Source organism: Mustelus asterias, chromosome 4 (assembly GCF_964213995.1).
Source record: "Mustelus asterias chromosome 4, sMusAst1.hap1.1, whole genome shotgun sequence".
Taxonomy (NCBI): domain Eukaryota; kingdom Metazoa; phylum Chordata; class Chondrichthyes; order Carcharhiniformes; family Triakidae; genus Mustelus; species Mustelus asterias.
Genome location: NC_135804.1, coordinates 31,406,479 through 31,432,700, shown reverse-complemented (window position 1 = coordinate 31,432,700; position 26,222 = coordinate 31,406,479). Strand labels below are relative to the sequence as shown.

The window sequence follows — 26,222 nt, the reverse complement described above, 5'->3', positions numbered from 1 at the left end:
CCTAAATACATTCTGGAATGGCCCAGCAACCATTCAGTTCAAGGGAAATTAGGGATGGGCAATAAATGCTGGCCCAGCCAGCGATGCCCACATGTCATTAAAAACAAATTTGAAAAATGCATAAGGAAGGTGACAGATGCCCTTTTCGCTAGAACTCACCAGTATGTCCAGTTTCACATGGCTGCCAGAAACCAGGCTACTGGAGCTGTGAAATTCACAGTGATATCTGATTTCCCACAAGTGCAAGCCGCCATCGACTGTACATGTGGCCTTGAGAGCTCCCTGTGAGATTTGTCAATCATAAAGAATTTCACTCTTTGAATGTCCAGCTAATTTGTGATCACAGAATACAAATCCTGCATGTTTGTGCTAGGTAGCCTGGAAGCGCTCACACCCCTTATATCTTGACTCACTCACAGGTGCCACAGATCTTTGTTCCTTGTTGATCTGGGATACCTCCAGAAGATGTGGTTCATAACATCCATTTGCTATAGTGTTGCTGAAAAGAGATACAATACTGCATATTCTGCCATCAGGTCCTTGATAGAGCAGACGATAGGCTTCCTGGAGATGTGTTTCCAATGTTTGGACCACTCAGCTGGGGCTCTCCAGTGGTGATGTGGAGATGCCGGCGTTGGACTGGGGTAAACACAGTAAGAAGTTTAACAACACCAGGTTAAAGTCCAACAGGTTTATTTGGTAGCAAAAGCCACACAAGCTTTCGGAGCTCCAAGCCCCTTCTTCAGGCGAGTGGGAATTCTGTTCACAAACAGAGCATATAAAGACACAAACTCAATTTACATGAATAATGGTTGGAATGCGAATACTTACAACTAATCAAGTCTTTAAGAAACAAAACAACGTGAGTGGAGAGAGCATCAAGACAGGCTAAAAAGATGTGTATTGTCTCCAGACAAGACAGCCAGTGAAACTCTGCAGGCCCAGGCAACTGTGGGGGTTACAAATAGTGTGATATGAACCCAATATCCCGGTTGAGGCCGTCCTCGTGTGTGCGGAACTTGGCTATCAGTCACTGATCAGTCACACATCATAAAAACCAGAAGTATTAACCTCTTGATCATGCAGTTAGGGTATGAGGTTTGTTGACAGTTTCCTCACTGATGGTGCTTCGCCAGGGCTGTAGTTTGCTACGGTGCAACCACTTGGGATCCTACAATCACGGAGGCCTTAAGTGTCTGTCCTAGATGGCCTTTGCATTAAGGCGAAACATTCTTTGGACAAATCAGGCAAGGTAGCATTGTTTCTTGCATGGAGCTTTAAGAGGCCTTAGAGAGAAGGCGGTACAGGACACAGTCCATTCCTGTCTCTCTGTCCTAAGTCACTGAAATTCCTGTCATGCAATGATTTCCAATTCAAGTAGAATGCTATGCCTTTAATTCAAGGACTACTTGCTTAGGATGCACGCAGGTCCAAATAAAATCCATTTGAGCTCCAGAAACTGCTTCGGCAAGATGAACAGACAAGTCTTAAATCATACACTCACCCTTTTGCAGTCAAGGCTAAGGTGTCCATTCTATTGTATCCCTACTTGCCTAGTTCAGCACGTGTTCACTGGGAATGACAATTCACCAAGCATTAAAGACGCCCACTATGTTTTATGCCAGGCGGTATGGAAGACTAGGTTTCGGTTGCTGTTATTACAGTGCCCAAATACAGTTTCTCTGCAAAATCATTCAAAATGACACTTGAGGCAGACAAATCGGATTTAAGTCACCACGATTACTTGTGCTAACCACAAACAAGTAATATCAGTGCAACAGCAGCAGTAAATGCCATAAGCTCAATGAGCACTTCTCCTGAGGCCAAAGCATGATCACCTGCGATAATTGACTGACAGGATTATTGGCCATACAGCACAGTTACAGATGATGGGCATTGTCTGATGTTGCACATGTGCCATTATAGACTACTGAGAAATGAAACCATTGAAGTTGCTGATGGGACTCCATTGGCGATCAACATTCTGGAGCCTTAGCTGACCATAAAACCTTGAAGCAAATAATATGAAAATGGAATCCTTGAGGCTTGGAAAAGGATAGATTCAACATTTATTTACAAAAGTGACAACTATATACAATAAGTGTACATACACCCATGCCCTCAGTGTGCATTCAATACTTTTTAGTGTTTCTAACCCGAGCACTATATCTAGGTGTAGCCCCAACATCCACAGCTGAGATGGAGACAGCCTACTATGCCCTGCTGACTGACATGGCATTGGCGAGTGTCTGGTGGCTTGAAGGCCCTGGCTTGCCATGAGTCTCCTGCTCAGGTACAGGTGCACGCTCCTTCGCCTGACTTCCTGGAAATGATGGGGTCACTGGCAGAGGGGAGGTGAAGCACTAGTGCACCCTTGGAGTGTCTTGGATCGATGCCCTCAGAATGCCTGACTGGTGCACTTTCTCCCTGTGGGAGCCCAATGGCCCATCCCTGACTTCTTGAAAAGAAGGGGCACCTGGAAGGAGGTCCAGGTGCCCTGCTTCCCTCTCACCTAGCCACTGCTGAAACACACCAATGGCTAGAGTGATGGAGTGCAGATCCAGCAGAAGCTGGTCTCCCAATGCAGCTGCCACCCTTCCCATGAAGACTTGCATGTCGGTACCATGACAGCAGACAGAATGTGGATGGACTCCTCCAGCCTTCAGTCCAGTCTGTGGCCAGCCTCTGACAACTCTGCCAGATGTTCTCCTGCCTGTCTCTGCATCTCCAAGAGGTATTTTGGTGCTGGGTTCAGAGGCACTTTATCTGACTTAGACTCAGTTGAGGTCTGGTTTCCAGCAGTCCTCCGAGTGTCAAAGACTTCTGTCACTGTGTCCTCCAGCTATGAACCTCTGCCTATGAAATAATAACCAGATTGTGAGCCTGGGCCTGGTCCAGAGATAGGATCCACTAAGGTGTGTTTATCAGCGCTGGTGGAGGGTGCAGCTGAATGCCATGACGGCACTTCCTCAAAGGATACTAAAGCTTCCTCCTCAGAGGTGGGCTGGAGCTGTGACATCTCATTGGTGATGTCCTCTCCTTTTCTTGCTGGTACCTGGCATAAAAAAAAAGAAAATTAATGATTCACTAAGCAGGCTCACACATTAAAGATCACTCTGTCAATAGCCACATATTGTAGATGGTTACTGGATGCAACCTGGGTGGTGGGAGAGGCCAATCTCTTCTTCCATGCAGGCACAGCCTCTCTCCTCTCCTGCCAGCTTTGAAACTATTCTGGATAAATTTTTGGATGCCACCTCCCATCTTTGCCTGTTCTCTCTTTTTACGCAATATCCTGACCTATGGAAAGATAGAAGGATTAGTTGCGAGGCCATAGGGTCAATGAGCAGTTGAGAAGCTACGTGACTATCATAGCTAGGAACTAACATGATTTGAAGAGTTTAAAGTGGCTAGCACACATTCATGCTGCTGTCCCACCTGCTGGTCGTGTGTGACACCCTTGTGCATTTATATTGCCTGATTCCTTTATGAGAGTGAGAGTTTGCAGTGAATAGATGGTCTGCTTATCCTGGCAGAGGGCAGCAGCTTGTTCCTTCTCTTCCTGCACTTGGTTTTGGCCCAGCCTAAACTAACCACCCTCATGCCCAAATACCAGAACTCCATGCTCAGATGGGACAGCCTCCTCCTTCCATCCCATGGAAACATCACCTCCTGCTTTTTCCAGACAGCCTGGAGGAGTTCCCAGCAAATTGTCGCTGAACCATGAGGCTCAAGGCTGCTTTCTTCTCTTCGACATGGAGTGGTTCGAAGCTCCTAGCTTGCATTGTGTGTCCAGGTGCCATTTAAATATGACCCCATGAGGTAATGGCAGAGCGGGTGATTCCCTGTCTGTCCCGTAACAAGATTCTGAGCTCCTTGAAGGTGCATAATTAATTAGCTGAACAGCAGAAAATCATGTTTGTTCAGCTATCCTGCCACCCAGCGGGAATCACTCTGACTTCCCCTCCTGCCACCAGACTTAGTCTCCAGAACAGAAAATTCTGCCCTTTGTCTCTCTGTCTCTAAATCCATTTTTTCTTTCTCTCTTTCTACTTCTCTTTATGTACCTGATTTGATATTGCATTCATCCATTCTAACTCAACCCCTTCTTAGTCTTTTCTGTTTATTTCCTAATTGTTCATTTGTTAAGATGATCCCATTTGCACCACTGTTCATCATAACCACAGATGCTCTGTCGACCTTTGCACTGTTATCAGTTTCCACTTTCAACAACTTTGTGGACAAAGGCTTTTAAAGACTAAACATACTGTAAGCTAACTAACAGGCCATGCAGCGAGATGCCCTGCTCCAGCAAAATCTGGCCAATTATAATTTTTTAATGCTTTACTTTGAAGCCTGAACCATTCAATGAGTGGTGTGTATTTATACTCCTTTCCTTTTCTGTACAGGGTATATTGAAGCATTATCTTGATTTTCTGACTCAGCCAATGAATGATGTTTGAGGCTGTATAAAGTTTTTCGTTATTTCATACATAAAGACAAACTGAAGTTTGCAATACTATAGCAATGGAACTGGATCTAATCATCTACTAACCTTAAATCTCTTTATACAAGAATTAAAAAAATAAATTACTGAACGGCTGATAAAAATATTTTCACAGGATACTTTCTCTTCTACCTCCTTCCACTGACCATTAGCTCCATTATTAAGTTTGGGCTAAAATCTAGTATGAAGCCTATCCATTGAAATATGCAGTACATATGTACAAGCACCATATTGCTGCATTAAATGTTAGACCTCATGTAGACATAAATCCTGAAGCATTTTTATACCAATTCAGTTGCTTCTATGTGTTGTCATAATCATCTAGTTCATTTGTTTTAGAGGTATAACTTTTAGTTGTAGCAATATGACTTTTAGGCTGGAGATTAAAGTATGAAATGTAACATAAGTGGAAACTCACTGTTGCAGCTCAGAGAACAAAAGGAGATAAATGTTAACGTACATGCAAATCAAACGAGCTGGATTTGATTGCATTTGAAAGGTAACTTGTGTTTATCTTACTAGGTCAGAAAGAGGAGTGTGAAATGTAAACATTAATGGCCGATCTCTGGGCTTGTAATGAAGCCAGAAGGTCTACCTAGTCTCAATAAAAGATTTATGTAATTCCGAGATTAAAAGAAGCTAAAGGCAGTTGCGCAACAAGGAATTTCATTGATAGAGGCAGCAAGCCTGGAGAGAGGGCAATTATATCCATTAGAGATATAGAACATAGATAGAACATTACAGCGCAGTACAGGCCCTTCGGCCCTCGATGTTGCATCGACCTGTGAAACCAATCTAAAGCCCCTCTAATCTACACTATTCCAATATCATCCATATGTTTATCCAATAACCATTTGAATATTCTTAATGTTGACGAGTCCACTACTGCTGCAGGCAGGGCATTCCTCGCCCTTATTACTCTGAGTAAAGAACCTACCTCTAACATCTGTCCTATATCTCTCCCCCTCAATTTAAAGCGATGTCCCCTCGTGTTAGCCATCACTATCCGAGGAAAAAGGCTCTCACTGTCCACCCTATCTAATCCTCTGATCATCTTGTATGCCTCTATTAAGTCACCTCTTAACCTTCTTCTCTCTAACGAAAACAACCTCAAGTCTCTTAGCCTTTCCTCAATACAATTTTCCCACCATACCAGGCAATATAAATTATTCATTATAGAATCAAAGATTTGTGTTGAAGGTAAGCTTAATTAGTTTGCAATTCTGTTTGAATCATCCCAAAGCATGCCATGTTGTAAAGGAGTTAGAGTATTTATCTGGGTGAATCTCACAGATGGTAGTTGCAATTTTGGTCTGGCATAGGTTGCAACTCATTGAGTCAGAGAGCAAAAGGAGATAAATGTTAGTCAGACCTGCATCTTGCACAGAGAAAATACTACTTTATTGTTCACCGTGCAGAATGTGGGAGGGGCTCAAGCTCAGTTTGGAATTTGTGAGGAGGGAAGACTGGAAGATTTGCTTAAGTTTGAAGCTGGAGGAGAAAAACTACAGTGGTCCTCACAGAGCCCTGTGGCAGAAAGCAGTCAGCGGAGTTAGTTTGGAACGCTGTGAGAAGGCAGTTTTGGCTTTTGCTGGCAGACAAGAAAAGTTCCAGATTTATATAAGAAAATGTTAAGAGTGTTGCTTAGCCAAAAGCTTATAGAAGGATCCCATAAATCCTATACCTTGAAGAAAGCTGGAATACCAAGGAGAATAGAGTGAATTCTGGAGCCTGTGGCATACAATACGAAGTTATGGTGAGCCTTTATAAAATACGGACTCCGCCTTAACTGGAGCAGTGTGTCCAATTCTGGACACCACAGTTTAAGAAGGATATGAAGGCAATAATTTATAAGCATCATTCAGGGATTGTAGAGTAATGGGTTAATGGTGATGTTATTGATTATGTAAGCATGACATCAAGAGTCACATAGCCAAGAGGCTGCAAGAGAGCATGACACCGAATGGGCTGTGTCCATGGAACTGTGTAGTTATACGAAGTATTGTAAATAAATAGTTTCTTGAAAAACTATAGACTGACTGTGTCTCAAGCCACTCATAGCCTAAGTTAAACCAATTCACAACAAGGTGTCAGTGCTGGAGACCACAATTTAAGAAACTGAGGCCAAAAATTGGTAACCCAGGGGCGAAGACCTTGGAACAGATCAACTTCGCAAAAACGAAACACAAAACCGAAAGGTACCTCAATGAGGGGACAGTGAGACCCACACAATGTTGGCAGCTACTACCCCTTCTACAGGCTTTCCAGCAACAAGAGCAATGAAAGAACAGACAGTTTGAAAGGTGCAGAACAGCTTAGCATTTGCAAGGAAAAGCAGAGCCAAGTCTGTACCATTTTTGTATGCGTTTGAGGCCACATCTGATGATGTCCTGATGTAACAAGATATCAAGGAGAGCGTGGCATTATACAACTGGTTTTGGGGTGGCTTTGGTAAGTACTTTAGCCTGAAGAAGAATCTAGTAATAGAGCAAGATTCAACCAGAGGAGCCATAGGCCAGGTGAATCCGTTGATTCCTTTATTAATGATTTGTATTGATTGGCTAGTACTTGCGGATACAGAGCCTTAAAACACGTGTTGATTCATGGCTGCATTATAATCAGCATGCTCAACGACACAGTGTTGGATATGTTGCAATCCAAAGAGAATTTGACCTTGGAGAAGATCGAACAGATTGTGAGGAAGACAGGGTGTCAGTGTTATTCCTACAAAACTCATCTCCAAACTCTGTGGCTTGGAGCTCGGCTCCTCTCTCTGCGACTGGATTCTAGACTTCCTAACCCACAGACCGCAATCAGTAAGGATAGGCAGCAGGGGGAGCCAAATGCTTTCTTTGAGACAAGACTGGGCATTTTAAGTAATTTTGTGCATGTAAAACACAATTCAAGGGAAAGAAGTTAGGACATGTTCCCAACCACTTTGAGGTCCAAGAAATAGGAGATGCACCTTTCCAACCATCTGGTTTCCTAAAGAAAATCAAAAGCCATTAACAGTTCTCGTTTATAGAGTTGGAAGTCCAAGGATACATATAAACTGGGCACCGGGGCAGGGGCATCAGTCTCATTGGACAAATTGGACTGGCTTCAAACTGGCTAAAGGAGGCAGAATTCAACCATCTGATTTAAAGCTACAAGAGTCTGGAGGCATAAATTTTCAAAGTGAAGAGTCAATTCCCTACAACCCTGCGGCATGAAGATTTTAAAAAAGCATGAAACCCTTTACATTTTACAGAACCAGAAAATTTCTGTGCTCGGCAGGTTGGGTATTTAAGACTTGGTTATCTATAGAAGGTTGATGATGTATCAATAGAGGACAGGGCAGTGAAGCAGTACTTGGAGATGAATTTCCAAAGTTGGTTAGAGGACTGGCAGACCTCAAAATTGCAGCAACAGTTGAAGTCTACTCATTACTAAGTAGATCGCTCTTTATTGTAGAAACACCAGATACTGCACCGTAGGAGAAGATTGCAAATCTCTCATTTCTTTTTGCTGACAGGCTAGAAGGAACAGATGCACCATAGAAAGTATCCTTTATGGTTGTATCACAGCTTCGTATAGATCCTGGTGTGTCCAAGATTGCAAGAAACTACAAAGGGTCATGAACAAAGTCCAGTCCACCACGCAAACCAGCCTTCCATCCATTGACTCTGTCTACACTTCCTGCTACCTCGGAAAAGCAGCCAGCACAATGTAATCAAGGACCCCACACACACTGGACATGCTCTCTTCCAGCTTCCATCAGGAAAAAGATACAGAAGTCTGAGGTCACGTCCCAATCCACCCAAGAACAACTTCTTCCCTATTGCCATCAGACTTTCGAATGGACCTACCTCGCATTAAGTTGATTTTTCTATACACCCTAGATATGACTGTAACACTACATTCTGCATTCTCTCCTCTATGTACGGTATGCTTTGTATAGCGCTCAATAAACAATACTTTTCACGGTGTACGAATACATGTGACAATAAATCAAATCAAGAAGGCACTGAAAAAGACAGTGACCATCGCTAGAGGAACTTCTAGACCTTAGTTGGCTCTTTCCTGGCAAGGTTCAGGACAATGAAGCTATTGCAGAACCAGGTAATCTGTTGGAAGAAGATGCCCTAGAACTTAATACACTCTTTGACTCCACTGCCTATGCCACTGAAGCCTCTGTTGTCCTTTTTGAGGAGCTTCAACTTTTCGTTGACGAAGGTACGAAAGAGAAGAGTTTGTCTACTTGTCCCACTGAACCCACCAATGTTATCCATTTGCTAGCTGACAACAGTAAGCGATCTAGGGAGAGATATCCTTAACTCCAAGTTGGATCATATCAGTGGAGGACATTGAGCTACAGCTTACTTTAATCTCACCAGCAAGTTATGAATACACTCAAATCATCTTTCGGTGAAAAAGCAGAAGCCCAAACTTCAGAGATTCTACAACTGAAGAGTACGATGCAGGAATTTAACCTAGATCCAGATCTGGAGGTTTATTCCATTGTTGAAGATGGCATAGCCCTACTGTCATATCCTGATACTGTGACCCCACTGCCTGGAGAGGAGCAACCTGACACAGAAGCAAGCATGGAAATGATGCCATTGTATTCAGATAATGCAAATCCTACCCTAAGGGTAGAAGGGAAGTTTTCTTCTTTGTATCCTAGTATCCTCAGGGTGTTCTTCATTCTCGGGCGGGCAAGGCGGTAAAATTCTGGCAAATGTATAACTGTTAATTTATATTTTGTATTTGGGTGTTAGAATAGGTGAAACCTGGTTTCGGTTTTAGTTTAGAGTTTTTTGTGAGTTTGGTGCCAAAAACCCTTGATGTGAAGAGATGGGTTACCAAGGAGTTAGTAGTTTAGTGACGTTTTTTTAAAAAAAAAATTTTTTAACTGCTATTGCCTAGCAACAGGGATGCAGAGACAAACAAGAGAGACCAAGAAACACAGAAGGGCAGTCAGTTAGTGTGTGTATACCAGAGTGTACAGGCAGAAGGTCTGATTTCTTTAATAAGAAATCCTGCAAATCTGCTGGAGAACTGAATTTAGGGAACTCGTGTTTGCACTCAAGTTGAAGTGAGTTTAGATTGTGGATTTTGGGTGGCTCAGGGAGAGGTACTAGCTGAAGAAAAGCATCTTGTGAATGCTCAGAAGTCTGCCAGAAGAAATCTGTTTGAAATCTTGATGTTGAGACGGTGGTAAATCCTCATATTTTGTGTCTGTAAGAGTTTCTGGGATAAAAGCAATAGTGCGAGTTTGAATCATTTTCTGGTATCTGTATTACAATCTTTCCAACCATTTTGTTGAGAGTAATATAGTCAGTTTTTGTCCTTGTTTTATTCTCTGTGTTAATGGTATACTGGCAGACTCTTGTGAATGTGTTCAGTAGCTGATCTCCATGGTTTGTAAAAACAAAACAAAGTTAGGATCTACCAAGTCAGGTTTTACTCTGGGATCTGACTTGTCTAATGTTAACATTAGCTGGGACCATAACATAAGCAATAGTTACTTCTCATTTCTGGGAGCTATGACCATTTCATTGAACTCCTTGTATGTGAAGGCATTCAATAGGGAGTTCGCCAGAATTAGAAAATAAACAATTACTTGGTTATATCATTATTTTATTAGTTATATTTTGAAGATAACTTTTCAGCTCGGTTGTGATTCAGTGAGAAGCACTCTCTCCCCTGAGTTAGAAACTTGCAGTTCAAGCTCATCTTTTAGCATGAGCACAGGCTGACATTCCAGTGTAGAAATAAGGGAGTGTGGCACTACCAGAGTCTTTCAGGTGAGATATTAAACCAAAACCCTATCTTCCCTCTCAGGTGGACATAAAGGATCGCAAGGTAGTATTTTGAAAGAAAGAGACATTCTACCCCTGTCCAGGCCAATATTGATCTGTGAACCAACATCACTCAAACAGGTTGTCTAGTTACTATCACATTGATGTTTGTTGGACCTTGCTGTGTACATTAGCTGCTGCATCTCCTACATTGCAAAGGTGATTATATTTGAAAAGTACTTAATTGACTATGAAGCACCTTGGAATGTTATAAGGTTGTAAAAGACTATATAAATGCAAGTCCTTTCCTTATCGCTTTATTATATTTTTCAAAATGCAAACAATCAGCTGGCACCTGTGGAGAGAGAGCACATGAGTTAACATTTCAGGTGTGAAAATTTTGTCAAAACTGATTATATATTATGAATAATTTTGGCACCTTAAGCATAGTTGATTTAAATGTTTAGAAAAATGGGGGAGCTTTGCACACTTTGCTGTACCGTATGTATGAAGGATACTTTACGACTTCATTATAAACAAAGACGATCTTTTCCACCATCTCTGCATTCCTACCTGATACAGAATGCTTTTAAACATTTGCTTTTTGAGAGTCCTGTATGCATTATCCTCCTGAACTCATAACAGAACCTGTGATTCCAGTGACTTTGTAAAAATGTATTTCTTTCCTTTGTAAAAAGTGAACATTCCTTTCCCTTTGCCCTGGCACCTTCAACCTCGATAAACGCAAAATTAATTCCCTCCTAATATTTTGTTGCAAAAATAACCTGTTAGCACTCTTAAGGGAAGTGGTGAGGAGTTTTGTGAAACACAATTCTCTAGTTTAATGGGGCATAAAGTGAAGGTCAACACTATATTACAATAGAACAAACATTTAAAGAAACATACTCATGTTCAGTCCCTGATCGATTTGCAGGTGCAGTAGTTGTGACTTTGCTACAACAAACCTGAACAGCTTAAAGTGTCATATGAGGCGCCATCCACAGGAACAGCAGGTTGTTCAGCTACTGGAACAATACAAGTAAGTGTTGCGAAAATCTCATTCATGATCTTTGCATTTTTAAAAAAACCTTTAACCTTAGGAATTACATTTTTAACAATAGAAAATGGAGCCATCTGGTTGAGAAACTGGTGAAAAGAAGTCTGATGTAAATGCAACTGTGTTTGTCTTGCAAGGTCAGAGTTGATAGTGAAAAAAACTTGAACAATGAATGGTCCATCCCCAAGCTTGTAATGGAGTCAGGGGTCAGAATTTTACCGCCACACCCGCTCCGGAATCGGGGCGGGCACGGCTCGCAGAATGGAATTCTCCATTGGCCTCGGGTGGGATTTTACAAGCCTCGCCTGAGCGAGGTCGTAAAATACCGGCCAGGGAGTCTGGAGAAAGGGCAACTAAACCCATTAATAATAAAATTTATTCACATGAGCGCAGAATCAAAAGAATTGTGTTGAAGGTAAAATAATTTGCATTTCTGTTTGAATCATCCCAAAGCATGCCACATTGCTGTGGAGATAATGTGAAGATAGTGATTGTGTGGTGCCTTGAATAGAAGGTTCTTTAGTTTAATTTATCTGTGTTTGTTGATAAAAGCAGGCAGCTCATTTTAAAATTTGGGAGGGAAACATAGCTGGAAGATTTGCTCCTGCTTGTAGCTAGCGGAAGAACCCTACGATGGTCCTCAGAATCTTGTGAGAAAACAGTCTGTTTGAATAGCTGTCTTGAAAAGAGTTGTCTGAAAGCTGAGGGAGCAGACCTATGGGGGGAGAACTCGGATACATTCAAAGTTGTGAGGTCTTTAAAGAAAATTGGAGGATCACTAAACCAAAGGCTATTGGAAGAATCCCCAGGTAATTTGTACCCCAGGGAATAGGTTCATTGCTAAGGACAATCAGAGTAAATTCTAGAGGGCTGTGGTATACCTTTTGGGTTAGCCCCGGGAAAAGTAAATAATCCTTCAAGATTTAATAAGATAAGGGAACCCTTGGAGAAGTAAAAGGTAGAACTGAGTTTATGGCATAAGTCTTTACACTATAGTATTAAGTAAATAGTGCTTTTAATTATTTTTGATGTACAATAAGGATTGTCTTTGTTTAAAAAGGTGACATTTTGTGGTGTAGTTCTAATGATTAATTGCTCGGTGTTCAGATTTCCTCGTTAGATGTTAACAGTCCCATCAGGATCGTAACATAGGTAAATTCAGACATCAGAGATGCAGTGCCAAAGAGGGCTTTGTCTATCCCAGGGGATGGGTGGACCACCTCTGCCAGACACTCTAAGAGCTGGCAGCACATGGAATGGGAGGGCACGCACTACCTGTGGCCATTAAACTCAAAGCCGCTCTGAATTTCTATGTGAGTGGTTTATTCTAGGGCAGCATGGGCGACCTGTGTGGCATCTCCCAGCCAGCCACACACACATGCATCTGGGAGATTACAGATGCTCTTTATCCGAGGGCTCACTTATTTATCAACTTGGACCAGGCGAGCCAAGATACCAGGGCCATGGGCTTTCACCACCTTAGCAGGCTTGCCCCAGGTGCAAGATTTGATTGACTGCATCCACGTGACCCTGCGCACTCTCAGGCACCACATGGTGCCATTCACAAACCGCACTCATGTGCAGCTCGTCTGTGACCACACGATGCACTTCATGCAGGTCTGTGCCCATTTCCTGGGGAGCATCCATGACAGCTACATCTTGGAGCGCTCTTAGATCCCAGCTGTCTTTGAAGGAGAACGGTGGCTGAAGGGATGGCTCCTCGGGGACAGGAGGTGCCCACTCAGGAAGTGGCTGATGATGCCAGTGTGGAGGCCGCAAGCACCAGTGGAGATTTGTTGCAATGAGGCTCACGCTGCAACATGTGTGCTGATCGAGCAGGAGATTGGCCTGTTGAAGATACGGTTCAGGTGCCTGGACTGGAAGAGGGTGCTCTTCTTCTTCTTCTTTGGCAGTCCCTTAGGATTGAGGTTGACTTGCTTCCACTCCACGGAGGCGAGTTCTGCGGTGGCTGAATAGTCCAATCCTGGATCTGCAGACTCTGCCACAGGTTTGGCAGGTGGTGTTTGATGAGGAGGGTTCTGCACTCTTTCCACCATTTACGTGGCCTCCGCATTCTCCCTCTGGTGACACTCTAGGTGATTGGCATCTTCGCAGATGCTTTTCTCCAGTTTGCACATTCTAAGGCAAGTGATTCCCACATGTCAATGGAGATGTTGCATTTACTTAGGGAGCTTTTCAGAGTGTCTTTGTAATGTTTCCTCTGCCCTCCTAGTGATTGCTTGCCATTGCAGAGCTCAGAGTAGAACACTTGTTTAGGGAGTCTTACGTCAAGCATACAAACAATGTGGCCCACCCATCGCAGCTGGTCGAGCATGACCAGTACCTCGATGCTGGACGTATCAGCCTGGGAGAGGACGCTCATATAGGTATGCCTCCCCTGCCAGTGGATTTGCAAGATTTTGCGGAGGCAACATTGGTGATATCTCTCCAGGGATTTGAGGTGTCTGCTCTACATTGTCCATGTTTTTGATGCATACAGAGGGGCAGGAACCACAGCTGCTCTGTAGACCATGAGCTTGGTGCTGGATTTGAAGTCTTGGGCTTCGAACACTCGGTTCCTCAGGTGTCCTAAGACTGCACTGGCACATTGGAGTTGAAGCTAGATTTCATCATTGATGTCTGCTCGCGTCAAGAGGAGGCTCCTGAGAAATGGGAAATGATCCACATTGTCCAGGGGCTCACCATGGATCTTGATGGTTGGGGAGCAGTTTTGTGTAGCAGGAGCAAGCTGGTAGAGAACCTTTGTTTTCCGGATGTTTAGTCTGAGCCCCATTCTCTCAGATGTCTCGGTGACTGCGTCAACGATGGTTTGTAGCTCAGCCTCTGAGTATGAGAACACAGACATTGTCTGCGTACTGCAGCTTGATGACAGAAGTTGGAGTCGTCTTGGTTCTTGCCTGGAGGTTGAACAGTTTTCTGCTTGCCTGGTAGGTTATCTCCATTCCAGCAGAGAGCTTCAGGGTGATGGGGTGGAGTGTTGCTGCGGGAAAGATGGAGAAGAGCATCGGTGCGATGGCGCAGCCTTGTTTGACCCCAGTTTGCGCGCACATTGGGTCTGTGATGGTTCCGTTGGTGAAGATCATGGCTTTGCATGTCATTGTGGAGCAGATGGAGAATGGTGACGAATATCTGCAGGAAGCCAAATTTAAGGAGGATGTTGAAGAAGGCCATGTACAGAGATTGATACTGCTCTCTGCACTTCTATATTTGTTCAATGCTGAAGATCATGTCCATTGTGCCTATTGATGGGCAGAAGCCACACTGAGATTGAGGAACTCATCAGTCACTGGGAGGAGACGGTTGAGGAGGATTTTCACAATGACCTTTCCCATGGCAGTGAGTAGGGAAATGCCTCTAATTTCTGTAGACGGACCTATCTCCTTGAAGATGGTCACAATTAAAGCATCTTTGAGATCTCCCAGCATTATTTCTGCCTTCCAGGCATGGGTAATGAGGTTATGGATTCTTGTCAAGAGTGCCTCTCTGCCACATTTTAATACTTAAGTGGGGATTACATCTGTGCTGGAGGTCTTTTTTTTATTTCAAAAATATACTTTATTCATTTAAAAAAACTCTCAAATTAACCATTGCAAAACGACAGATCCAAAAATTACAAACAGTGCAAAAAGGAATCATTTTTACAGTACAATACTATGCTTATTTACACGACATTACATTAATTACATTTCATTACTTAAAACTATATACATACTTCAGATTTTACTGTGTGCTGTTATTTTTCAGATTGGCACACAGTTACGCAGGCCGAGGATATTCTGCAGTTACCGGGCCCTCGGTCTGCCTCAGTTGAAAGGTTTTACACGGTGGCCTTTCCCCATTGTGCCTTTGCGGTGGCTGCCCCAAGCTTGAGCGCGTCCCTCAGCACGTAGCCCTGGACCTTGGAATGTGTCAGTCTGCAACACTCTGTCGAGGACAAATCTTTCAACTGGAAGATCAGCAGGTTTCGGGCGGACCAAAGTGCGTCCTTCACCGAGTTGATGACCCTCCAGCAGCAGTTGATATTTGTCTCTGTGTGCGTCCCCGGAAACAGCCCGTAGAGCACAGAGTCCTGTGTCACCGAGCTGCTCGGGACGAACCGCGACAAATACCACTGCATCTCACTCCAGATCTTCTTTGCAAAGGCACATTCCACAAGGAGGTGTGCGACCGTCTCATCACCCCCGCAGCCGCTTAGAGGGCAGCGTGCAATGATGTTGAGACCTCGAGCGTGCATAAAGGCTCTGACGGGGAGTGCCCTTCTCACCACCAGCCAAGCCAGGTCTTGGTGCTTGTTTGTGAGTTCTGGTGATGAGGCATTCTGCCAGATGACACTGACAGTCTGCTCAGGGAACCATCCGACAGGATCCGCCATCTCCTTTCCTCTCAGGGCCTCGAGGACATTACATGCTGACCACTGCTTGATCGCCATGTGGTCAAAGGTGTGTTTCCGGAAGAATTTCTCCACGAAGGACAGGTGCTGCGGTACAGTCCAACTACTTGGTGCATTCCGCGGCAGTGTGGACAGACCCATCCTCCGCAACACTTGGGACAGGTAGAACCTCAAAAGGTAGTGGCACTTGCTGTTAGCGTGCCGAGGATCTACACACAGCTTGATGCAGCCGCACACAAAGGTGGCCATCAGGATGAAGGCGGCGTTGGGAACATTATTCCCTCTGTTCTCTGGAGATTTGTGCATCGCTTCCCTGCCGGACACGATCCATCTTTGATCTCCAGATAAATTTGAAGATGGCCTGGGTCACTGCTTCTGCGCAGGATTTTGGGATCGGCCACACCTGCGCCACGTACAACAACACGGACAGGACCTCGCACCGGATGACCAGGTTTTTTCCGGTGATAGAGAGGGAGCATTACTCCCACAAGCCCAATTTTTGCCTGGCTTTGGCGATGCGCTCTTCCCAGTTTTTGGCGCATGCCCCTGCCGCTCCAAACCATATCCCCAGCACCTTAAGGTAGTCTGCCCTGACGGTGAAGGGTACAAAGGATCTGTCAGCCCAGTCCCAAAGAACATGGCCTCGCTCTTACCCCGGTTGACTTTGGCTCCCAAAGCCAACTCGAACTGCTCACAGACTTGGAGGAGCCTGCGAACAGACGAGGGGTCCGAGCAGAAGACAGCCACGTCATCCATGTACAGGGGGACTTTGACCTGCGTGCCTCTGCTGCCTGGGATTGTGACCCCTTTGATGCCTGGGTCGCTTCTGAGGGCCTCGACAAAGGCAATGCAACACACAAAAAGGACGGAGGAGAGAGGGCAGCCCTGCCTAACTCCAGACCTGATCCAAAACCTATCTGATTCCCACCCGTTGATTGAAACTGCGCTACTGATGTCTGTGTAGAGCAGTTGGATCCAATTGCGGATTCCCTCCCCAAAGCCCATTTTGGAGAGCACATCCATCATGTAGCTGTGCGATATTCTGTCAAACGCCATCTCCTGGTCTAGGCTGATGAGGCAGATATGCACCCGCCTGTCCTGCACGTAGGCGATCGTATCCCTGAGTAGCATGAGGCTATCAAAGATCTTCCTGCCGGGTACAGCACAGGTTTGATCAGGATGGATCACTGACCCCAGAGCAGACTTGACCCGGTTGGCGATGACCTTGGCCAGAATTTTATAGTCCACGTTCAATAGTGAAATGGGTCGCCAATTTCTAATTTCTTCCCTTTTCCCCCTTCTGCTTGTGGATTAGAGTAATGATGCCTTTCCTCATGGATTCTGACATGCTGCCTTCCAGAAGCATACTCTCGTATACTTCCAGGAGGTCCGGGCGCGTCAAGTCCCACAACACCATGTAAAACTTAGCCGGTAAGCCGTCGCTTCTGGGCGTTTTACCCTTCTGAAAGGACTCGATGGCCTTTGTCAGCTCATCCAGAGATACCAGTCTGTCCAGGCTCTTCCGCTCGCCGTCGTCTAAGACCTGCGTGATAGACAACAGGAAAGACTGGGAGGCCGTGCTGCCTGTTGGCTTCAGGTCATACAGTCCGGCATAGAAGGATTTGCAGATCCTTAGAATGTCAGACTGCGATGACCTTACAAAGCCATCTTCTTCCTTCAGGCTGCTGATCACAGAGGTTTCTCTGTGCACCTTCTGGAAGAAGAAACGCGAGCACTTTTCATCCTGCTCCACGGAGTGGACCTTGGACCGGAAGATAACCTTGGAGGCCTCCGAGGCAAAGAGCGAGGCTTGCTGGCTCTTCACCTCCCGGAGATCCTCCTTGACATCAACCCCCATCAACTGCAATTGGAGTAGATTCTGCATGCTTTTCTGGAGTGGGGACATTTCCCCCCGTCTCTCCCTGGCCTTCTGAACCCCTTTGCGGATGAAGAACCTCTTGATGTTGCCCTTGATGGTTTCCCACCACAGCAATGGAGACTCAAAGAAGGGTTTCAAGGTTCTCCAACCATGGTAAACCCTTTTGAGTTCCTCGAGGTTCTCTGGGGTCAACAGTTCTACATTTAGCTTCCAGGACCCCCTGCCCACTTTCTGGTTTTCCTCCAGCTGACAGTCGGCCAGCAGGAGGCAGTGGTCAGAAAAGAACACCGGCTTGACGTCGGTGGACCTGACCGTGAGCGCACGGGATACAAACATGAAGTCGATCCTGGAGCGGACAGACCTGTCTGGCCGCGACCATGTGTATCCACGCTGCCCTCCGTCTGCTGGGTTGCTGAAGACGTCGAGCAGCTTGGCATCTTTGACTGTTTCCAGCAGGGCTCTGGACGTAGCGTCCAGTTTGTTTTCAGCCCTGCTGGATCGGCCGGCCTTGTCAATAATGCACTTAAAGTCCCCACCCAGAATGATTGGCTTGGAGGTGTTGAGCAGCAGTGGCAGCTGTTCAAAAACCGCCAGCCGCTCGGTCTTGACAGCAGGGGCATACACATTTATCAGCCTGAGAGGGCAGTTCTTGTACGTGACGTCTGCTACGAGGAGGCGTCCTCCCACCACCTCCTCAACTTCGGAGATGGTGAAGTTGCCTCCTCACAGCAGAATGCCTCGGCCGGAGGAACGGCAGTCATTCCCACCTGACCAGATGGACGGTCCGTGGGACCACACACTCGACCAACGCCTGTAGCTGCTGAGGTGAGATATTCATCTGTGCTAGAGGTCTTATTGTTTTTCAGCTGTCGGGTGGCTTTTTTGACCTCACAGCAAGCTGGGGATGCGCTGAGATCGTGGTCGGTAGTACTTATTTTTCAGGGACACTAACGGAAAAGAATGCAAATGTTAGTAATTAAAAGAATGTACTTAAAGTTGGTAAATATATTTCAACAATTTCCATTAGCATTTAGGGGCCAGAGGAAAAAATAAGTTCTTAAAACTTCAGAATGTATTTAACTATGGTAACCAGAGAGAAAATTTAAATCTTAATCTTTGCATATTCATTTGATTACATGCCATGTTTTGAGAGTTCAGAAAAATCCTTAAGAAGGGATGGATCTGCAATTTAAAAATCTGAGTTGCATGATTGTTGAGATTCTTCTTGTCACTAGATTGGCTGAGCCTCATGTCTGAAAACATCTAACTTAGCCTGTGGCAATACACTCATATTTGCATTTTATTCGAGATTGCAATTCACATTCGTGACCCTCTTTTTACGGGCCTATTTCTATCACTGAGTCCACCTGGCTAGGGTTTTATTATTTTTACCTTGATGAAAACTAAAACATAGATCAATTTTTCTGTTTCTTAATAGGTGCTCACTGTGTGGTTATGTGTGCAGCCATCCTCCATCTTTGAAGTCCCATATGTGGAAACATGCAAGTGATCGAAACTATAATTATGAACAGGTGAATAAGGCCATTAATGAAGCCATTTCACAAAGCAGCAGGTGAGGATAGTGGAAGCCTTTAAATCTTTCGCCTTTGTTACGTAGTTTGATTTGGCTGTACGTTGCTAAACTTCTTCAGATTTTGTGATTGGCCAAACATTCTGATCAACTATAATCTGAATAATTTTTAATACTAGACCACACTGTAGCCTAGGTAGGAATTCATATTCATGGCTGTATAGCTATTTATGACTTGGCATGGGGATATTCTCCTCTTTGAGAGGTGGAGGAGATGATCTGCCATTGTAAGGCTTTGATTTTTGTTCAGAAAGAGGGAGATGAGAATGTAGACTCCCACCTCACAGGCATTTAATTTCTTCCATTCTCAGGGGGAGAGGAGGAGAAAGGGAGGGGATTAGTAGGTATACTTCCTTCACCAGTACGAGAGGAAGATTTCTTCACTGGGCACATGATTTTATTGTAGATCTGAGGAAAATAGATTTTCGATGACTTCCATGCAAGAGTTACAGGACAGAAGGAGACCATACAGAGCATCCCCATGCTAGCTCCCTTGAAGAGCAATTTAGCTTGTCCTACTCACCTGCCCTTTCCCTGTAGTTGTGCAATTTATTTCATTTCAGGTTCTTATCTAATTACATTTAAAGTCACAATTAAATCTGCCTCCATTGCTCTTTCAGGCATTCCAGATTGTAAGCATTCTGTGTACAAAGGTTTTTTTCTCACGTCACCTTTGATTCTTTTGCCATCACTTCAGTTCTGCTTCCTCTGGTTCTTGACCCTTCTGCCGATGGGATCATTTCTCTCTTACCATTCTGTCTACACCATTCACGGTTTAGGACACCTCTATCAAATCTCCTCCAAACCTTGCTTTCTCTAAGGAGAACAACCTCAACTTCTCTATCTAGCCACATCTCTTATCCCTGGAACCATTCTCATAAATCTTTTCTGCACCCTCTCGATAGAAAAATGCCCAGAATCGGATACAGTACTCTAGTTGAGGCTGAACCAGTGTTGTATAAAGCTTCATGTATGTAGCTGGGATTGTCTTGAATTTTTGTTCAGATAACTATTTTCTGCGAGTTGAGGTTGGGGTCATGTACACAAGTTATGGTGAACTGTTCATTCCAGCAGGGCAGAGCACTTAATGGAGGCAGGTTGCTGGTGCTCAGGGACCTAAATGTCATCATACCAGGCCTCTGTCCACCACATCGCATTTTGAGAGATATAGACAATTGATGTACCATCTATGGGACAGCGGTGGGTAGTTTATTTGGTCATAAAGAAAAATAGATGCTATGAAATTACGTAATATGCACTGGGAAGTTTGGCTGCAGGGAGTTTGATCTTGCACTGCCACCAGAGTCCCAAAGGAAATGGAAGCCTGATGAAACAGTGACTGATGTAACATTTTAAAGATTATTTCTGGCTGGAGGGAGGAACATGATAAAAACCCATCCAGTTTTGCACTAATTCATAAGGGAGGAAAACTAACTGCTCCTCCATGCCACCCAGTGGCTAAAGCCTGTTATCACACTGTTATAAATTCACATTATTAAGAAAACCATTTTTAAAATGTGAAAGTGCACTGTCACCAGGTGTGGAACAAACCAAAGCACTTTTGAATGGAAAGATGACAGGAGGTACTACATATAGATGGATAAAGATAGATATTTTTGGGGGGAAAACTTGCTATGTATGTAGTTTCTATCTAATCTTTAACTTGCTTTAGGTCTCAAGAGCCCCAGAGAAAAATTGCAGCTGAGGATGTTGAAGAAATATCATCATTGCCACCATCAATTCATCCTCTTTCTACGAATTCTGAGAAGCTCGTGTCAACTCCAGAGGCAATTGACCTCATTACTGATGAAACCAAAAGCCCCGAAAAGTGCCAGAAGTTGAATTCAGACATAAATGTCTCTGAAACGCCAGGGAAAAGTGGAAGTCAGATTCGGGCTGGCATGGAGTATTGTGTCCTGCTGTTTTGTTGCTGCATCTGCGGATTTGAATCCACCAGTAAAGAGCTGTTGATGGATCACATGAAAGAGCATGAAGGCGAGATCATTAACATCATCCTTAACAAGGACCACTGTTCTCAGCCTGAACAGAGTGGTTCTGACTAAATCAACCTGCAGAAACTATATTTACAATACATATTGCCTCTTTATGGATGAAGTCATGAGATAAGCTTGTACAAGTGTGAACAAAACGTGAATGTCAACATTTCAGAAGGGGATTTATTTCTTTTTTAAATGTTGTAAACATTGCTGTTTTCACCCTAGTAAGAACTTAATACAAGCAATATCTTTCATATAAATAACCTGGATGCAAGCAAAGTGTTTAAAGATCATTTTGATATTTCAATTTTCTTACACTTCTCCACACTGCGTCCTAAATACTGGTGTTTTAGGTACAGATGGTATTTCTGTATTTATTAAACTTTTTTATATTTATGCATGTAGTTAGTTACAAACTGTTACATGGCAGTGGAGTTACTGTATTCACAATGCACTTTGCTCATGGTGCTATTTTCTAATCATATCACTGAACAAATCTCTTTTAAGGACAATGATATATGAAGGAGTTGCTGATTGTAAGCTTCACCCTTGTTAAGTAGTAATATAAATTTAGGCTTCAAACAAAAGTTTTGTTCAAAACTTTAGTTCATACAATTTTCTGGGGAACTGGTCTCGTCCAAGTCCACACAGCTTTCCTCTAGTTAGGAATGGCTGACTTGAAATACAATAGCATCTGATACGTGCTTTACAAGTTCACTGCAAATAGAAAGGAATAAAGCCTTATCTGAGTAGTTTGTCCCACCTTAACACTTTTTTGTGCAGCTTTAAAGAGTCGTCATGCTTTACTCTGCTTGATTTTTTGTGTTCCGTGAATACCTAATTTTATTATAAACAGATTCTCTTTGAAATTCCATGCAACGATATTGTTGAGTTGTTTCAAAGCGGTCAGAAAATTGGCTTTGTTCCAAACATAGTGTATGCTGACAATTTAAAATGTTTTATTTGGAGGAGTGGATAATTGTTAACTTATTTTACCCTTTAGTTCAGATCGCCATTTAAGGTTTGTGAATATTCACCCGAGCTGTGCTGCTTCAGACTGAAATATCAAGGCTTTGAGCTTATACAAAATCTGTATGTTGTATTCCAAGTGGAAATTATTCAAAATCATCTTTAATGGGCTAATAGTTATACGACCATCACCTCCTCAGAAATTTGTCCTGGGCCTGTTGGTAGAGACAGCCACTTTAGATAAAAATAAACATTAGCAGTTTTGAGCCTTTGAAACGGTTATAATTTGCAATTTTACTGCTTAAATTATGATTTTTCCTCTTTTTGTACAAAATATTGCACTGAATCATATGACCTGAACAAGCAGTATAAGGTACCTTGCTTTGATTCGACTTAAAACTAAAATGGTCCATTTGAGGGAAATCCACTTCAAGTTTGACAATGTAATTGATGATATAAATTAAAAGATTGTAAACTTATGCTGAATTGACTTTTAACAGACACAAACGAACATTGATGTGAATTAAATTTAAAAGATGTAACAATACTTTTACACCGAGTTAAATATTTTGTTTGAATGCAAAAATTGTGGGTAAGAGACTTGTGATTTTGCCTTTGAATTTACTGTTCATTTTTGAACTAATGGTTCAATTTTTAGAACTCCGTGAAATTTAACTGTTTAGTTTGAGCAATGAACTGGCCTTATAAACAGCAATTAAAACAGTTCAAAAATCTATTTAAGATTTAAATATTTATGAGGAAGTACTTGCTTTTTACACCAAATAGTATCTAAAGTGAAGATATGCCCTTTGAGAAATTGGAAGACAGTACAAACTTCAGGCATTTGTTTGGTTGAACTAGTATTTGGGTTGAGAGAAAAGCCAGAAGAACCAGGTGCTGCTTTCATCATGAACCGTACCACAAACAAGTAAGCAAATAATGCCTTTCAGTAAGAATGATTATGTTGCTTAAATATTTGTCAACAGGTAAAAAGAAGTTTGCAAAATACTTTCCCATTAATTTAAAAAGCTAAGATTGTGTTTGAGTGAGGGTATCTTTTGCTTTTGTTACTTGAAAGGAAATGCAAATGTTATTGTGTTGAACTTTGCCTGACTTTTCACATTCTGAAACCAACGAGGTTCAACTAACTGGCCTACAGCTGCTGGGTTACATCCTTTCCTTAATGTTCCAAAATTAAGCAGCGTTTGGAAGAACTTTGAAGTCTTAATGGACTGACAGGAATGTGAAAGACAATTGAAAGCAATATATAAATCGTCCAAACTGCTAATATCTGAGAATTTGTAATGCCCTATTTGTATTGCACAAAGGTGAATTCAAGGTGAATGGATTTCAAGAATGCTTGGTTTCGCCCCCAACTGTACTTATTATTTATGCAGTACGTTAGTACATTTTTTGGACCGCCAGTGATTAAAAGTCTATTATAATCTGGTTTGCAAAGTGTCCAGTGTTTCTATGGCTATTTGCAAACCAGACTGAACAGATTTGGTTTCAAATTCCAATCTAAATGGGACTAAGATTTTTTAGAAATTGAATCCATCGGTTGTTGCAACCTATCGAGACACAAGGGGGCATCCTATCGATGTGAATAATTGAAAGTTCAATTTAATGAAGGCAGAGTAGTTGACACATCTGTGGTTATATTGGTAAAATCTTAATTCTACTACTGACTAGAGAAATTAAAGCCTGCTGTAAGCCAACATTATTTACCTATCTTTCATTCTTTTGTGAGTTAAAGAGATTGACGCAGGTAGAGAACATACAAAGGAGTGAGGAGGCTAATATTAAGTCAATTGTTAAAGGTGAATTTTTAAAAAAACTTCAACAGCTGTTTGTATAAAGTTCCATATCTTTGAGAATAAATTATGGTTTCAAGGTTATAGGGTCGAAAGAATAACAGTAAGGATCTATATCTAAATGTTGGCGTCTGAAAGATTTTTGTTCTCATTAAGCTGGATTCAGCTTGACTAGTAAGGACTTACTAGGAAGTACATCCTTATTACTGAATCCTGAATCATTGCAAGGTTGACTGAAAAATTAAATATTGTGCATCATTGGTAGAGAGAAAACTGCAAACTACCTTCCTTTGCAAATTTACTTTAGGTGATCATGCCCCCCACAAATGTACGGTAAGGAGAAACCTGCTTTTGTGAGATGTTATTTAACTGTTAATAGGTTTAACCAGGAGCCTTTAGATCCAGAAACAAATGTATTTTTATTCCTGTTATTTTGTATCCCATTCATATCAGATGATGTGTTTTTGGTTTTTGTGGCTCTATGCTTATGTTTCCAATCATAAGTAAATCCAAAATATATGAAAGATACTAAACGAAAACATTGTAAGATGGCTACTGGTACCATACTTGGATATTTTGAAAGCACTTAGTTAAAATGTAATATATAATTTTTCAAGATCCATGATTGTACAAGGAAAGTTTAAAATTTGATGTTTGAAGTGGATATAGAAACTGTATAAGTAATGTAACATACATGCCATTTGATATTAAAGAATTATTTTGAATACATGAACTTCTTTCCCAAATGTCACCAACAACACTAAAACATTTTGTTAGCCAAATATTAGCATTCTAGAAAACTGACAAGTATCTTTTGATAACGGGACTGTGTGAGTGTGTGCGTGTAGAAATGTGTATCCAAATTCAATCCGCACGTTAAGCTGCATGCCTTAATGCCAAAAGCTATATGGATCTCTTACTGTAGAACTGAGCAAGCTTTTCTGTGTTAATAAAACCAGACCTGTAGTACCTCTGTAATTATTGTACTTCTTAAAATGTTGTGTAACATTAGATTAATTTATTTTACTTGTATTGTTTGTCATCTATTATGTTTTATTCAGTATACCATTTGTAATTTGGTAATAAATCTTTGTCTTAAAAAAAACTGAAGATGGTACATTCTATATGGTATATCACCTTTTTTTCCACCAAATACAGTTCTGCTTTTAGTCAGAGTTAAGTGCTTAGTGTTAAGAGTTCTATGTTGTGACCATACATTTATGTAGCAACATGGAAATAGGCCATTTAGCCCAGCAAGTTCATGTCATTGTTTATCCTCCATAAGCAGTGGCTCCAATCCCATGTGCCATCTGTTCTTTATATTTCTTTATTCCCCTTTCCTTTCCGACCTATTTATTCTACCCATCCATGTTGCCTTGGGAGTTGAATTTCAGCTGCACCTGTTAAATTTTAGGATCATCTACAAAAATATGGTTTATGCTAATAGTCTTTGTCGCTGGCTTTGCATACGACTTGCAATAGTTGAATATTGATAAACGTATTGACAATGCATTCATGTATAACCAGAAAACACATTTTAGTTTTGTCAAACCACGTACACATTGAAAATTACTCCATAGAATCTGAACTTTGAAACAAAGGAAAACAAATGTCTATTCGAATCAAACTGAGAATTTTAACACTTCCTCCAACTGAAAACTGCCTAAGAAGCGAAATATTTTTATTTGCTATACCTAACTAAAATGTTTTCATTGAAAACAACAGGGGCGATTTGGACAGGCGACTCAAGCGGGGAGACCGTGTAGTGAGCTCCCGCTGGGCACCACGGTGTGCGAAAGTCTCCGGCTGCCGGATTTCTGGCGCCGTCAGCTCCACACCAGAAATTGCCGTGGAGCTGTATAATGTATTCAAATGCTCATTTAGATCTCATTAGTGAGCTCGGAACTGAAGTCTCCGGGACCACTAGAATCTCTGCCCCTGCCAGCAGTGTTTCACTCCAGTGGGGTTCACAGTAGCCCCCACTTGCGGGGAGCTGTCAGGCCAACCCTGCTGGAGTGAAGGGGGGCCAGGGAAGCTCCCCAGGGGTCGGTGGTGAGGGTGGTGTGCCCTCTGAGCGTTGCCAGCTTGGCAGTGCCAGCCTGGCCCCTGGCACTGCCCAAGGGACAAAGTGGCAATGCCCAGTGGGCACCTTGTCTTTGCCCACTAGGCATCGGGCAGTGTGAAGAGGACGGGGCCTCTGGGGACAGGCAATGG

The 26,222-nt window shown here is 42.8% G+C and overlaps 1 protein-coding gene across 5 annotated transcripts in view; it reads left to right on the top strand.

The window, feature by feature from the left end:
- znf507 (zinc finger protein 507) overlaps nucleotides 1-25,105 on the top strand; it is a 63,253-nt gene extending 38,148 nt beyond the window's left edge. Inside the window, exons 5-7 of one of the 5 annotated variants that reach the window (XM_078210781.1) lie at nucleotides 11,225-11,329; nucleotides 19,076-19,210; nucleotides 20,901-25,105. In XM_078210781.1, coding sequence (XP_078066907.1) covers nucleotides 11,225-11,329; nucleotides 19,076-19,210; nucleotides 20,901-21,291 — 631 coding nt within the window. In that variant the 3' untranslated portion in view covers nucleotides 21,292-25,105. Of the gene's footprint in view, nucleotides 1-8,021; nucleotides 8,713-10,333; nucleotides 10,487-11,224; nucleotides 11,330-19,075; nucleotides 19,211-20,900 lie in introns of those variants that run through there. The other 4 variants (XM_078210783.1, XM_078210782.1, XM_078210786.1 and 1 more) reach the window with 4 other exon arrangements.
- The last annotated feature ends 1,117 nt before the right edge of the window (nucleotides 25,106-26,222 follow it).